This window comes from Caretta caretta, chromosome 3, assembly GCF_965140235.1.
Source record: "Caretta caretta isolate rCarCar2 chromosome 3, rCarCar1.hap1, whole genome shotgun sequence".
Taxonomy (NCBI): Eukaryota; Metazoa; Chordata; order Testudines; family Cheloniidae; genus Caretta; species Caretta caretta.
This window is the reverse complement of record NC_134208.1, coordinates 206,176,951-206,194,172: the sequence shown is the minus strand read 5'-3', so window position 1 is coordinate 206,194,172 and position 17,222 is coordinate 206,176,951. Positions and strand designations below refer to the sequence as shown.

Below are 17,222 nucleotides of genomic sequence, written 5' to 3'. Positions count from 1 at the left end.
AAGCACCATGCAGCACCAGCCCATTAAGCAGTCACTGTCTCCTTTATCTTATTGGCAATTCTTCCAAAAAGCCAAGGAATTTTTACTTTGACCCATGACTGACTCTCCTCAAGGAAGCTACAAGGGTTCCTCTCTCTCCCTGTCTTGCAGCTTTGCCTCCCTGAATGCCAGGGGAGCAATAGAATGACCCCTCACTCCAGACTTCATACGTGCCCCACAGATTCTCTCTCTGCTAGGATTATTCCTACAATCTGTGCTCCCCTTCTCTCCTCCTGATACCCCTGGAACTCCTGCTACATCTCCAGTAAATTCATTTTGACCCACAAATTATTTCCTGCTTCCTTTCCTGGATTTCTTCACACACACTCTGCTCCAATCTCCATCTTTGACTATCTTCCCCATAATTAAATTAGTTCTCTTTTTATTCTGTTTTGTCTTCTTCATTTCCAAACATGACATCTAACCCCTGATCAACCCACGTGTCTTCAACACCCAACCCTTCCGCCCCTTGGCTCTCCTGAAACCCTCTTCTCAACATCATCATTTTGCCTAGCATCTTGCCAATATTCTTAAAGAATATTGGTATTGTTTCTCCATGCATACCAATAAAGCCCCCACAGCATACGTATAAAGTGAAAAACACAGTCAACAGTAGAGGCAAGCTGAGGGACCACACATTACTAAAACCAACTTATACACACTAATCTTGACTAACAGCACTTTCTCTTCCTTTACCCAAGCTCCACTTTAGGCTCAAGTATGAGCTGGGTTACCTGCCTGTGCAGGGGAGTAATGTGGTATAAGATGCCTCCTTATACCAGCTACCTGAATTCCTGGTCTGTGTGTGGGATGGGGAAAGTATAGCTGATGCAGGGTCCTGTATAGGTAAATGGGCAGGGGGAGAGGATGTTTGGAGCCTTGTCTCTGCTCCTAAACACTCCGGCCAGCACAGCTCAATTGGCACAGAAGCAGAAGTAAGCTACACCCATTATAGGTCTGATCCAGTTTACCCCACGCCTGGAACAAGGAGTAAGTAGGGACCAAATTATAATTCTGAGGCATAATTTGGTCCTTGGTCTTCTCCTGGCCAGCACAGGTATAGACCACGCCTCACTTAGGGTTTGTGGTATTTCCAAGATCTTCTAGTCCATAACAATCCACAGGAGAGAACTTGTAAGCTTATCTGACAGAGCAGAGTACCTTACAAAAGCTCTTGTCTCAGCTCATGCATGGAAGATGTGCAGCTAAATTATTCAGGCAGACACACACTTTATGAACCTCCTTAGCTGCACAGTTTACAAGAGAAATACTCTCATGCAGAATTTACTGAACAAGTACAAAATGCAATTTTCAAAGGTTTAGAATTTGATCAAAACCTATCTTCACCAGAACACACAAAATGACTTCTCCTTTCTGAGGGGCTATTTTGGTGTCAGAATTTCAAACTTCCTTTCCTCAGATGTTTCAGTACTAGAGCTGGTCAAAAATGTTGCAAGGTTATTCATTTATTAATACTTTTAAAAATAGAATGGTTTTTGCTCATACTTTGAAATAAATTCACCATCTGGCATGGTGCTATGCTATCTAACCTCAAACCATAATCAGAACCTGTGAGCTATTCGGCCCAGCCGTTCTACCCTTGCTGAATGTATATGACCACCTTGGGAATAGTATACTTGATTTTGTTAAAAATAACCACCTGGAACTTAGCAAAGTTAAAATCACCGATGAGGTAGACTCTTACAATGCTTACTAATACTGGCTTCTGCAAATAAGGCACTGAGAAGCTGCAGATTAGGAAAGGACACCAGGAGTGTGTTTGAGTTTCCTGTCTGCTACTATTCTGTTGTTGCTGTATGAATGTGGCAAAAGAATGGCTCCCAATGTTTCAGTGAGTAACATCCAGTGAAAATTCTAGCCCTTTAACATGGCATTTTTAATACTATGGTCTATTTCCTTATGCCACAAGTCAATTTTTAAAACCTTAATGCTTAACCTGAATCCTTTTCAGTGTTGTTACAAGACAGGACCTAATATTTTGAAATGCTCCCTATTGCTTGGCACAAATATTGAATGTATTGCTCTTGACTGAGAGAAAAAGTACGGGCCTGATCCAAAGCATGAAGTCAGTAGAAAGACTCCCATTGGCTTTAGATTCAGTCCTACATGCTTGTTCTCCCTCTTGACTCAGGGCCAGAAGTTCCCCAGACATCTTCCACATAGAAAGAGAGCATTTCTCACAAAGTTGTATGATTTTTTGCAGCCAGCAGGGTGCTATCTTGTCCTGTTGGAAAGTGGGCAGTTGTGTAAGGGGAGGCGACATGGGTAGCTGAAGATCCAAAGAAAAACTAGGCCCCAAACCCCTGATCTCAGAACATCCACATTGTAGCCAATGATTTTAGTTTATTGTCCATTTATTGTGTGATTTTATGATTAATCAACGTTATATTATATATATTCATTGTATGTTAATTAGAGTTACTTTGTAGGATTATAAAAGCATAAGATTGATCAGTATTTACAGGAACCAAGTATTAGACATGAGTAAGACAAGCTGAAACACAACAACCTGTAGGTTGAGGCCTGCAAGACTTTAGCTTAGCTATTTTAGGCCTTGGAGGCAAGAAATGATGACTTAAGCCAATGAGCAAGAAATAACCCAGTGCCCTAAGATTACGGGAAAAGAGGTACCAAGTGGTAATACTGCGAAAAATTACCCGGAAGATTAATATTAGATCATAAAGATACTGTAAAGGCACATCTATCTCAGACATGTGTCTTAACCATGGGATACAGGTTGTGTGTCAATGCTAATGAGAATAAAGGGAACTTACATACCCTATAGAAAATTATGGTCCCTTACGTTTCCAGGGAACACAGACCAATAAGAGAAAAGAGGGTTGACACTTTTATGGACATGCGCAGAATATAGGTATAGACAGAATCACTTTATAAAAAGGGGATGCCCAGAATGGGAAAATTGAGCTCCCTATGGGAGACTCCTGCAAGAACCATCCCTCTACTGATGATCAAGCCATGGGAGACCTATCAGACCCTAATACTATTGTTAAGGATGTGAGTAGAACTATATTTGTAACTTGTTCATAGGTTTGTATAGAATTTCTATATGCTTGGGTAATCATAACTTTAATAATTTTTGTAACTTTACTAAAACTTACAAAATAGACTTTGTACTGGTGAATGTATGTGTGGTCACTACCCTTGGTCTTTGTATGGTCCTAGAGATTCTAAGTCTGAAGCAAGTAGCAGAGGTGACTTTCACTCTGTTAAGCTTGAAACTGTAACCACCAGAGCCGAACCCACGGTGGTGTAATACCACATTACAAAATTCACTTTAAATAAAATAAAAGGCAATAACATGTAGCAGCTGCCCTTTTGGTTCTCCCAACATCCCAAACACAGTTGCTTGGCTGGCATTGGCTTCCCTGGAGGCAGAGGAGCTCTGCCATGGAGAGTAACATTAAGTCATGGTACACCCACCTCTTTTAAAGGAGAACATACTGAAAACAAAGGCTGTTCTCCAACTCCTCCCCGTCCAGCAGGTCATGCCTTCTGTTTCGCATACTACTGAAATCACACATCTGGTTGGTGTATAGATGCTGTTCACAGTTATGTTGCTGTGGGAACATACTACTCAGTTACATTACCATTCCTTGCGCACCCCCCAAATCCCATTTCAACATAAATTGCACTCACAGTATTCCTCTTTGCGCTGCAGAAACATAGGGTGCCGGAGGTAATTATGCCAAAAGTGATCTCTAAAAGGCATTGCAAAAAGGCATCCAAAAATAAAAGAAGAAATAAGCAAATACCTTCAAACAAATGTCTTAATTTGTCATACAAAGTCTACACATTAATATTAAAAAATGAATAAGCAAGAATCAAATCCTATGTTACACCAGAGGGCAGAGTTACTAGCACAACAAGCCAGCTATCTCACATTTCAACTGGCAAATTCCACTGTACTTCAAAAAACAAAACAAACAAACAATCAAGCAGAAAAAAAACACACCCAATGGGCGCCTGACAGCCTGTTTTGAAGATCCCAATAGTCACATCTCAATTATGGATAGAAAAATCTCTTTTCCAAAGCATGCATCTTTAAACAAGGAAAAATAACCATGAATAGAACTGAAAAGCAATGATTTCCAGCGCCACTTAAGGAAATGGAAAACATAAATGGATTGTGGTACAGTTTGAATGCTCCTTTTTTATTCTCAACTGCATTGTCCAGATTACGACAAACTCCAAGGCACTCAGATACAAAGCTCCATAATGAGCTGATCGTGCTATTATCATGCTTAGTCACCCAGTTTTTTTTTTCAGAATTAAAATATCAACTTTTCTTCTCATTGATTACTTTGAACATTACAACAGGCCCTTTGTGAGGTATAATATTCTTTGCCCTAAATATAGGGGTTTTTTTTAAATAAAAAGCAACACCTACAAATATATACAAATACAAGGCATGCCAGAATGCTTGGTCCCAGCCTGGTGTTTGCACAATATGTTTAAAATGGCAAATGCTTAAAACAGAAATAGTCTTGGTTTTGAGTTGAAAATATACTCTAAAACAAGCCATTTCATTATAAAATAATAATATGGCTGTAATAATTCAGAATTATTTTTGGCAGAATAAAGTCAAATGATTGCTAGGAAAGATGATCTTGACTCATAGCCTTCCCCATAGGTTATGCTAGTATCAGTCACTGACAGTATCCATTGTGACATTGATTTAACAACAAGGCAAGATATGACCTATCCTATTTATCTCTGTCACAACTTGATCTCTATTCACTAGAAATGATGGAAGGCAACAATGTCTGAATGATGCAGGCCCAGTGACACTGAACACATGGTAGACTACAACATTGTTTTGCATTTGCCTTGGTATGAAAAAAAAGCAGTCAAAAGGAACCATACATATATCAACTCATGTGGCAAAGACCGATAGAATAAAACAATAAAGATCACTAAACCCTTCATTACATGTTAGCTCTGTGATCAGCAAGTAAGCACTAACTATTTAATTAGTCAACTAATTAGTGACAGGCAACATGGAAAGCTTCAGATGTTCTCAGACAAATGTAAAGATAAAAAGCCTAATTAAACAGCAAGCATTATGCTCGCTATTGCCAAACAGGACAGATGTGCAGGATATTATGCAATAGCATGCTGCCAGATAACAGAAGTTGTAGTTGGTCTGTTGCAAATAGTGCTTTAAAAAAAACCCTAGTATTTCTAAGCTATTCTTAGATACCTTCAGAGGGAAGCTGATTTCTTGACAGGAAATCGGGGATTTAGCAAATTAATGAGACCATCTAATTTTAAGACCAGATTCAATGTCTTACTGAAATAAACTTTAAGACTATGATCCTTTAAGTGCCAAAATATGTTATATTCTGTGTCATCGTTTTACATTTTGTGATCTCAGCAACCTCTTATCTGTTATGTGTACAGTACATTTATGTATATAGAGTTCAGAGAATAAGTCATTGTTTATACCACAGGTTGGATTAACAAGGTTTTAAAATCATGGATTAAAAGGAACTTTTTCCATAATGAGGACACAATAACACTTCCCCCACCTAAATGCAAAGAGATGAATAAAAAGCTAATTGGTTCATTGTACTGGAACCAATGACAAGATACTGCCGTGAGGAAACTTTCTGGGATCTTGTAGCCAAACTCCAATCAACTGTTGGCAGAGCGTGCTAGTTAGCATGCTGTATAGTGAATCATATGCTGGAATAAACTAAAAATGACATAACATGAATTATTTTCTTCCCTGGCCTAACTTTACTATTGTAACTGCCATTCTTAAATACTGTCTGACACTAAATGTTTGTGGAAAACTAGAATAAATGAAAAACAACAAATCAGGTACTCCGAGGGATGGGAGGCTAGGATATTTTTTCAGAGTATGTCAATATGTAAGAAAATGCATAAAATATAATGCTATAAACTATGTTCAAGTGGAAATGTTGTTGAGGCAACAGTGATTAAAATGAGATGTCTTTTTCATTCTATACTCAGTTTCCAGTTGCTCATAATTTTCTCAAATCAAATATTTAACTCAGGTTGGCATTTCTCTTGCTTGATCTCAGCTTCAAGGTCTTCTTTTTAAACTCTGAACTAAGTACTTACTTTTAAAAACAGAATTCACACTTGAAAAATACTTTCAGATGCTGTTTTTGCTGCTGAACAATTCAAATATGGCTTTGTTTTATAACTTTAAATTTAGCATGTATATGCCAGTATATCTCAGTAAGGAATGCATATTTTACCAAGTTTGAAATGAGGAAGTTAAAAGCAATTTAAAATTTTATAATGCACATGATCAGTACATTAAGTTCACTGCAGTGATTATTTTAATAATTACAGTAGATATTTCAATATCCAGTGACATAAGTGGAAGCATGTATATTTATTCCAATATGACTATAGCTCCATAATAGGAAACATTTCAAGGATCACACACTAAAATAGATTCAGGTAGAACCAGATCTTGCCAGATCCAGAATACAGGATCTACAGAACCAGATCACCTGTATACCCCAAACTTCCAAAAAAATCCATTGTTGCCAACTGTCCAGGTTTAGTCACAAGTTTCATGGTATTTGGTATTTTTCTTAAAACCTCAGCTCCTGGAATTGTGTAATCAGAATCTCAGCTTTAAAAAAAGAACATTTCTAGAACTCATAGTTGTAGACAAAAGCTTAAAAACATAAGCCCTAAAAGCTCAAAAACCAGAAGGCAAATAAAAATAACCCAATACTTAGTTCAAAAATCTCATTACTTTTAAGCCAATCGCATGGTTTTGGGGGGTCCTGACATGATTTTTTTTTTATATCTTGGTGTTCACAACACTGAGGATGTAAGATTGTATATTTTTACTTGATGTCTGATCAAACTCTCAGACTAAGTATTTCAATGCAAAAAAAAAAAAGTCCATCTTTTAAAAATCTGTCTCTGGTACTTCTTTAGTTTGAGTCAATCCAAAATCGTCTTTTCTTCTGACATTCTACAACAAACGGTAGGCAAGAGCACCAATGCGACAGTTTGGAGTGGGGACAACAACAGGGACTGACATGTTGCTGGGTTGAACTGCTTCTCCACAAAAAGAGCATTGTTAGGCTGCTGCCTCTGCTTTAGGGCTGGTGTACATGCAAACATTGTGCTGGTTTAACAAAAGGTGTGATGTTGCACTACCTTGTCTGAATCCTAGACAGTGCCCTAACTCCTGTCTTTGTGTGAGGAGAAGCATATAATTGCATTGGCCAGGAGGAGCCCTGGGTATGAATTGTGGGAGTCACAATTCCTTCCCTGCTTGCCCTTGCTCCTGCAGGGAAGCTAATTACTGTAGCAATTTATGGTGCTACTCATTCCCCCCCTACTAGTTCAGCTCTGCTGGCTGATGAACTTACGGGGCAGAACCAAGGCTCTGCTTGCTTCCTCTCTTTTGCCCCTTCCCACACATTTGATTAGGGCTGGGGTGTAGTGGCTGCCTGAAGCCTGCTTTCACACCTGTATCTGGACTCACAATCGGGGAAGGCCATGCAGCTGATGAAGGTGGGTCTTCACTCTCCTGTGTAACTGCCTAGGAATGATTGACAGTTGTGCCCTTTTTGGTCAATTCTCGAAGAAAAAATTCTCACTCTTGTGTGGACTAAACTAAAATTACTTTTGAGCTAAAACTAACATCTAAAGCAGGAGCCTGAACTCAGGAAAAGGGAGCGGGAGTCATTTATTTGGATAATGGCACATGGAAAATAAGAACCACTGCACTCACATTCACTGGGGTAAAACATTAGGGCTATAAACCCTCATATTTCAGGGCATGAACCAACCACTTGCTGAAGGAAGGGGTGTTAGAAAGAAGCTTCCCTGGAGGGTATAATAGTCCACTATAGGATTCTCTGAAGCAGCTGGTACTGCCCCCTGTCAGACAGAACACAGAATTAGCCATTGGTCTGATTCAGTATGGCAATTACGGGTGTTCCTACAACCTCCTGATATTCACTCTGTGAGTGAAAATGGGGGACTTAAGAAGCATTTTCTAATAAAATAATATAATACAAAATATACTTCAGCATTTTGGAGGATGGACCTCAAAGCACATTTTTACATTTGGATGATAAGAACTGATGCTAGAATCTGCCCTATTCAAACAGTGAAAGCACTGAATGTCCTAGAAAAATAACTGGAGCACTCTGCCTCAAATGGATTTTCCACAAACTACAGTGTTACTGCCACATTTTATACTACAATGCAATATAGCACCAAGAAGCAGTTTTCTACATCTTTGAAACAAGTAGATATAATTCAGTATTTAATGAAAAATATATTTCCTCAGTCTCAAACAGGTTGAAATCACTTCTAAAATCTAGTTGTAATGACTGTATGCAGGTAAGTGAATTATATTTGTGTGTTTCTATGGTGACTACTAATGTAAAATAATTAAGTAGGAAGAAAAATGAGGAGAAAACTACTTCCTCTTTTAAGGATTAGGGGGTTTATAAATTGATTCAATCTAGTTATTTTTAGTACATGTAACCTTTGCAAACAATGGTAGAAAATTGTGAATATATTAAATTAAATTGTATTAAAAGGTCTCTGCATTGACCAGGAGACTTTCTTTATCAACTGCTGATATGAAAATTAAAACTTAGCTTGTTAAACTTATACTACATTAATATAAAAATATGTAAAAATCTGATGCTGAATACTAGCTCCTTTGATTCTTTGAGTTCTTAATGGTTCTTATGTGGCAGCACTCAAGTTTCATGAATCTGAAAGTTCCAATTATATTGTCTTCAAGACCAGTACTCCTAAATATCACACAAACAGATCTTGTGAGAACTCTTAATTAGAACACAGCTGGAATAAGGCTTACTGCTGAAAAGTCTTGTCTGTGGAACTCTCTCAGAGCTGTAAAAGTAAATTGTCAAGGATACAATTGATTTTTGTATGAAAAATGCTGTACAAATGGGAAGGATACTCTAGTGGTTAAGGTGTTGGACTGGAACTCATAAGATTTGGGTTCAACTCCCAGCTTTGTCACAGGCCTCTTGTGTGACCTTGGGCAAGTCACTTAATCTCACTGTACCTCAGTTCTTCATTTGTAAAATGGGGATACTACTACTTTTCTCCCACCCTTTGTCTGTCTTGTCTATTTACACTGTAAGCTTGTCAGGGACTGTGTCTTCCTTTTGTGTGCAGTGCCTAGCATAATGGGGCACTGGAAACAGCTAGGCTCGCTGGATGGTACTATAATATAAATTAGTAACAACATTGCAAGAGTCATATACATAACACAGTTACAGAGTTTAGTAAGTAACAGCACATGGTGAGAAACAGAAAAAAGAGTAACAGCTAAAAAACGCATTGGGATAGAGAGCCTAAGGTGCAGTGGGCAGAAGCACCAGAGGAGAAGGGCCTTACACCAACGGGGGATACACTGGGTCGAATGTTAGAAAGAAAGGCATTGGCAGCCCGGAAGAGGGAGTGGGAAAGGGAGTTATTCTGTCAATTGCTTATAACAGTGCAATACCATTCATAAAGGGCTTTATTTCCCCCCCCCCCCCGCAATGCTATACAGATATTTCTAATTGTAATATCAACAACAGTGGTAGTAGAAACAGCCCTGAACTCAGCTCTTAGCAGGCACAGAGTCATTAAACTGGCAATATTTTTTTCCATTATTTTGTTTCTGTAACAAATACTTTGCTGTGTGGATTCTACTCAGAATCTGGCATCTAAAACTTTATACTGGTTTTTAAAAAGTTTTTCAACACAAATTTAAGCATTTTTAAATCTGCTTGAAAATGCACTCATATGGAAAAGACATTCATATCACAAGATATGAAAATTATACAAACATTTTCTTTAAGAAGAGTGCTCCAAGAACAATGACAATAAGGAGGGTAGACATAAAATTAGACCTCTTTTACTTTAATAGATTGTATGTGCTGTAGGAGAACGGGATTCTTGTTTTGATGTGTATGAGATCATGATATTCATGGAATAAACTTGTTTATTTCTCCATCCATCGAATAAACATAGTTTATTATGAATCTTTGATCTTCTCTCCTGAATTCTGCTCATCCACGTCATCATTACACGAGGACTGCTACTAATCCTGTCAAGTAATTTTAACACAGCCAAAATTTTGTTTAGGAAAATATCCTATCACAAAAAACATTTATTTGTCCCCATCTATGGCAGCTAAGAACAGATGAGTGCAAGGACCAAAAATGACCTTGGTCTCTGGTCCAAACCTTGCAATATTTGGTCCTGGAGCAGTGACGGTTTTAAATTCTGAGCCATTAGGATTTCATGAGCCATATGGATTAGAAATGAGTGTGGAGAACTATAAATTAACCAGACCGGAAGCAGCATTTGTATTTAGCCTTGGCAGGTCACAAGATAATGGTCATTAAAATCTCAACAGTCTAAGTCAAGGTTAGAAAGTACTAGCTATTAAAAATATTAGTACTTGTTCCCTGACTCTGCCTGCACAGTTGATTTGCTTTTGTTTGGACAACTTATAATAACCATGGCAATTTGGTTTGCAGCTTTCTGATCTACAGTGACTGACTATGCCCCTAGTGGGACCTCTGGGAGGCAGGGATTACTGGAGTGCAGCACACTCTCCCCACCCCCATCTCAGGGGCTGCAAGGGAAATGGTGTAGGGGCTGGATATGGCATCTCTGTGCTTCCTGAAGACTCCCAAATGCCAGGATAATCCTCAGCAGGAAAGATCTGATGGCTTCTATGGAAGCTGAGTGGGGCTCTGGTTTGAGCCCATTATGTATGTTCCAACTTAGCTCTGAAAATAATGCCATAATGAAGTGAAATGAAAGGAGAAGTGTTCATCTCTCTTTCTGGTACTATACAGATAGTACTGAGAAGGAAAGGTGCTAAATGTATTGCCAGCCAGGGTGGAAAATGTTCAGTACCACTCTTCTGGACTAGCTGATAAAAAAAACCAACCCAAATACAAAAAACGCCAACAACCCTCCCACCCTGCCTGCCCCCACCCCCCTACCCCAAAACCCAACAAAAACCACAGGGCCAGCCAATCAGTGAAGAAAAAACAAACAACCAAAAAATGGCCAAGCGACACAGCAGTATGACACCCCGCCCGTCCGCCCCCCTCCCCCCCATAACCAGCCCTGGTATTGTGCAGAGCTAGCTCCAAAGGTCAACAGTACACTGGTTTATATAGAAATGGCTAGAATATTAAGCCACATCTATATTGTCTTTGCAACCAAGTCAAACAACGAATGTTCAAAGAGGACTTAGACTCAGTTGAAGCTAAAGAGTGTTCTAATATGACTGGCTGCCCAATGTTGACAGACCCAAAACATGTTCTAGAATAGGCTCTAGGCTTTTAATTTACCTCACCAAGCTTCTAACTTCAAATCCATTTGGAATGTACAAGACACACACCCTACAACATTACTGCCAAGATTCTGCAGGTAGAATACAATGTAGTTTTGCACTCTCGTTGTTCAGTCCTCCTGTGAGACCTTCAGTGGCTGATATACAGGATCTTTCATTCTAAAATTTGTATTTTTAGTTCTCTCCATTGCTAGTGAGGACCTGATTTTCAGAGATGACCTTCATTTTTGTGGGCAGTTTTGCACTTGCAAACAATTACATTAGTACTTTTGAACTGCTGAATCAATTAATAGGGAGAAATTTACCTCTTTACCTCCACATATCAGACAGTCATAGATCTGACTACTAATTTTGCATCCATAATTCAAATGCAGGTGCAATTATTTGTGGGTGCAGAACTGCACCAAAAGAAATAGAAGCTGAGTTGAAGCTTCATTGCCGAATCAAGACCTCTAAAATTAAAAAAGTAGCTTAGTCCCCTCACTGTAGGAAAGCCAGCAAAGTTAAAAAACTTACCAAAAAATCAGTGTTTCTAGAAAGGAGATTCCAACATTTGATGCACCAACCACCACAATTCTAGCATTGACAGACACTTTAGGCTCTAGCATCAGCTTTCGATTTATGTGGTTCAAAGCATAGCTTAACTGTAAAAGAAACCAAAAACAAGACATACTGTATAGACATGTGTACAAACCCAGGAGAAACCAGCTAAGAATCATTAGAATGTTAGTAATGCATTATCTTCCATTTTTCTAAAACTATTGTTATGGCTTATCAACATGACCAACATTATGAATTGCCCCAGACATACCACAAATCAACCTAGTGGCTAAACATTTCTGAGTAAGTATACACGTTTAACATGCTACAGAAAAGTACTAGAACTTAATGTTCCAACTTCTCTTGGAGAAGAGGTTATGAAGTATTTGTTGGTGGCTAGAGACTGAACTTGGAGAGTTTTCTATGATTTATTAACATTCACCTGGCACCTAGGAGCATATGTTCATATAATCTTTTGATTATTTTTATGCTTTCTGGAGCAATTGTTTTAGATTTTACCTTTTTTTAATTCATGGGAATATCTTTACCTGAAGCATAAATTTAACATAGTTTTAATATTTTGGATTTTTCTGTGTTCAAGCAGCACACTGAGAAATGGCTTCTAAAATCATTTTTCCAAATAAAGAAAAGTTAGACTGAGGGCCAGATCCTCAGCTGGTATAAATCAGCTCATCTTCATTGATTTCAATGGAGCTATGCCAATTTACACCAACTGAAGATCTGGTCAGCAGACTTTAAATAATTAATTCATAGTTTCTCATGTTCACTTCTTCCTAAAGTATACACTGGTTGAAACAGTAAAACTTGGTATAGTCATCTTTACTGGTGTCCTTTGGTTTCGCTAACCAACAGAGGGTGCCAGAAAATATGTGAGAGAGGGGTCAAGAGATAATAGTGCACTTGACAGAAAATCTCTGCAGTGTGCTATATATAGTTTTCAGTTTTCTCATGGAAAGCAGAGAGGCTTTTTCCATTTTGAAGCATTACACACTTTGCATTTTAGTTATTGCTTTGGGTTGCACAAACTTCACATGCCATAGAATGTATAATTGTAAATTCACATGTGCGTTGAAGGGAGAAATAGGAAACAGAACTACTTTTATTATTCATGAGACACTCTTCTCTTGCTCTACATTTCTGCAGACACACTTATTCAGGATACAATCTAAAACTTCTAACAGGTTTTCCTCTATTACCTTTAGGAGACAAGAGGGGGAAAACAACATTTATTCTTCCAAATAAATTATTCTTACAAAGATTTCTATGTATTTAGACTAGAGAATATTTCTCTTCATATAAATTAGTTGACACAATTGCTTGATGTGTTAAAAATCAAGCGTCAACAAACAAGGTGACTTTAAAGAGGCTGGCCATGCCAGGAACTACAAATGTGAAAGGTTTGGAGAAGTCTTTTTGTACCAGACAAGGTATTTTATAATCTTTGAAATCCAGAGATAAATGTATGTTAAATGCATGTTTTTGCCCTTCCACTTTTTTTTTTTTTTTTTACTGCCAGATAAATGTTCCTCCAACTGTATTTTTGTATGGTACAATGATGACATCCAGTGGCCAGTTAGTTTAATCTCAGTTATGGGATTTCCCTAAGAATATTCCAGAAGATATTCTAGGAAGTTTACCATTCTGATTAGGATTCAAGCAATCACCACAGATGTCAAACATATCAAATCTAGCACATCTTCATATGATTCTGAACTGTTCAGCTGCTACCCATGTTTAGAGAAATGGTTTGATCATGAAGAAGACTGCAACACTGTCAGAACTTTTGCTTTACTGAGTATTTCACAAATTTCTGCTAACCATTTTAAACAATTTAACTCAAAAACAGTAGTATTTCACCTACTTAGACATTTGTTTTAGCAAGATTTGTTATAATAAACTCCATGTTTAAGGAAAATGATTTTATGAACATGAAAATATAAAATGTTTCAACATTTCAGAAGTTTGAATGCATTTATAATGTAACAAAAAGTGAAAATCTTTTGAAACGAAATTCGAGAAATCAGGAAACAAAGTTCAAATTATTAATGGATTGTCTTTACAGCAGAGTTTTGTTTAAAAAATAAAACGTGCATATTTATACCTTTATGCAATATGATAAATGTAATATTTTGGGGGCCAACCCTGCAAGTGCTCTACATGGAACTCCCACTGGACTTCCGTTGTTCTACACATGGGCGACTGCAGTCAGGGCCTTGAACTTTAAATTTCAGCTGCTAGGATTCCTGATCAGGAACCCCTTGACTCTTTAAATATACTTTAAGCAACACTATGAACTTGAAATCTGGTCAGTTTAAAAAAAAACAAATTAAAGGTAGCTTCAGGTATTACATCTATCCATGACAGGTTTCAGAGTAGCAGCCGTGTTAGTCTGTATTCACAAAAAGAAAAGGAATACTTGTGGCACCTTAGAGACTGACAAATTTATTTGAGCGTAAGCCACTGAATGCATCAGCTGTAGCTCACAAAAGCTTATGCTCAAATAAATTTGTAAATCTATCCATGAGTCACTCTGACAATTTTTGTGGTTGTACAATCACATTTCTGATAACAATTTCCTCTCACCTTTTGCTCTGTGAAAGACCCAGACAAACAACGGAAAGTCAGTAAGGTCCTACTACCAGATAGGGGCAGATCCTCAGCAGCTGTAACTGTCAGAGCTCCATTAAGTCAATGGAGCCACGACAATTATGAGCTATGACAATCTGATGATCTGCCCCATGGTAAGTAGCCCCTTTTATTTTGATGGGAATGCTCACATATTTAAAGTTAAGTGCATATTAAGGTATTTGTAGGGATTGAGGCCTAATTAATAACAGAGGCAGGAATCAGCTGAACTACCTATTCAGAACATGCTGTCAGATGCACAAAGTAAACAAACTGAAAAAATAGAGAAAAACATTCTTCTAATTTCATTCAGCTGTTATTTTAGGTATTATTTTTACTAATGGGGGCGGGGGGAGTTTCAGGCAGAACTATGAATTTTAAGTTGGTGGTGTTCCTTTAGTTATTTGAACCAACAGCTGCACTATATAGCAGTGTGGCCTAGTGAATAGAGCACTGGACTGGGATTCAAGAGACCTGGGTTCTATTTCCAGCTCTACAACTGGCCTGCTGGGTGACCTTGGGCAGGCCACAGTGCCACTCTGTGCCTCAGTTTCCCTTTCTGTAAGATGGGGATAATGATTCTGAACCCCTTTGTAATGTGCTTGAGAGCTACTGATGAAAAGCATTATTTGAGAGCTAGGTATTATCGCAACAAAAAGTTTAAACAACAAACATACAAATCACGATTAAAACTGCTTTTCAATGTTCATCATCTACATTTTTCACCCAAAATACTGTTTGGATGTTCTAATACACATGCTTCTATTCTCACATTTAAAGCACTTTGTCCCATATCTTCAAAGGCATTTAGGCACCTACTCCCATGGGAGTTAGGCACTTAAATAGGTTCGATGAGCAAGATCTTTCTGACTGGCAGACAATGTTAGAGAGCAGGGGTGAAATCCTGGCTCCAAAGAAATCAGTAGCTTTGTCATTTACTTCAACGTGACCAATATTTCACCCCAGTTTGGGAGGGCTTGGATGTTACACACCATTGTACTTCCTGTTATACTGCAGACAGCTGCAGGGGCACAGGAGCCAGCAAACACAGCTGTAAACAGGGGAGTTTGAGGGGGCGTTTGAGGGGGCAGAGGAACAGACAGGCTAGTGAAGGGAGTGTGTGGTGGTCTGGCAGTGTTTTGGTGCTCGCTGGGGGTTTGTGTTGCTCTGCGTGGTGGTGTTTTGGTTTGGTTTGTGTTTCCCAGACTAACAGGACTTAGGTGGGAAGGCTATGACAGACCAGAGGCAGCAGTGATAGTGACCCAAGCAGTGGAAGACACAATGAAGATGACTGGATGTAGAAGCTGCGGCATGTACATGATCCTGGAGGGGGGACCTGAAAAGAGTTTTGTCTGCATGAAGTGCCACCTGATAGAGCTGATGGAAAAGAAGATCTCAGGATAAGAGATGCAGGTGGAGACTCTGGTTGAGTTTAGAAGGGGGCTTGAGCAGATAATGGAGCAAAGACATGAGGCGGCTGAAGGGAAAAGCTCAGACTTGCGGATTGAAGCAGGACCAAAGAACTCTGAGGGGATACTGCTGGGTGAGGAAAGTAGACAGAGGAAGCATGTGACTAAGAGAACCACGCAGAGGAAAAGATGGGGCAGTGAAGGAAAAATAGTGCTCAGGAACAGGTTTCCAGAGTTGGAAAATGAAGAAGGGGCACAGCAGGTGGTCACTGAAGGTGAGAGGGCAAGGAAGAAGAGAAGAGCAGATAGTCCTATAGGAAGAGGGCAAGAGTCAATGGAGATAACACGAAATATGAGCCCCAGGAGGATACGGGATGGGCTGAAGAGGATTGTAAGGGACAATAGGAATCGAGAGGACTTGCAACCAGATGGAACAGGGGATAGACTGGAGAATCGCACCATCGCCAGGAAAAGGCAGATCTACGTGATTGGGGACTCATTACTGAGAAGAATAGACAGGACTGTAACAAGAGCTGATCCAGAGAACAGAAGGGTGTGCTGCCTGCCGGGTACTAAGATACAGGGTGTGGACCTGAGGCTGAAGGGGATCCTAACGGGAGCGGGAAAGAATCCACTGATTTTTCTTCATGTGGGAACAAATGATATGGCTAGATTCTCGCCGGAACGTATCAACCGAGACTATGCCAGACTGGGGAAGTCGCTTAAGGAAATCTAGGCTCAGGTGATCTTCCATGGGATTCTGCCTGTTCCTAGAGAAGGGCAACAAAGGTGTGACAAGATTATGATGCTCAACAGATGGCTCAGGCAGTGGTGCTATAAGGAGGGCTTTGGGATGTATGGTCACTGGGAAGCATTCATGAACAGAGGACTGTTCTCTCGGGATGGCCTTCACCTGAGTAAGGAGGGAAATAGACTTCTAGGATGGAGGATGGCACAACAGATCAAGAGAGCTTTAAACTAGGAATTCGGGGGAGATGGTTGGGAGATGTCCAGGTAATCTCCAAGCCAGATTTTCTCTGTCAGAGGGAAGAAAACAAAGTAAGAAAGGATACAGCTGTGGGTAGGAGAATGGACATAAGGCGGAAGGGCAGCGTACATACCAATCTAATAGGTAATATTGGCAGTAGAATGTCTGTGCCCAATTAGGTAAAGAATGTGAGCGAAGCCAAACAGCAAAA

At 39.2% G+C, this 17,222-nt stretch overlaps 1 protein-coding gene across 4 annotated transcripts in view; it reads right to left on the bottom strand.

The window, feature by feature from the left end:
- The window catches only part of CFAP61 (cilia and flagella associated protein 61), a 209,177-nt gene that overhangs the window by 103,969 nt on the left and 87,986 nt on the right, over positions 1-17,222 (bottom strand). For all 4 annotated transcript variants that reach the window (XM_048842440.2, XM_075127270.1, XM_075127267.1 and 1 more), the window contains exon 18: positions 11,945-12,072. In XM_048842440.2, coding sequence (XP_048698397.1) covers positions 11,945-12,072 — 128 coding nt within the window. The remainder of the gene's footprint in view (positions 1-11,944; positions 12,073-17,222) is intronic.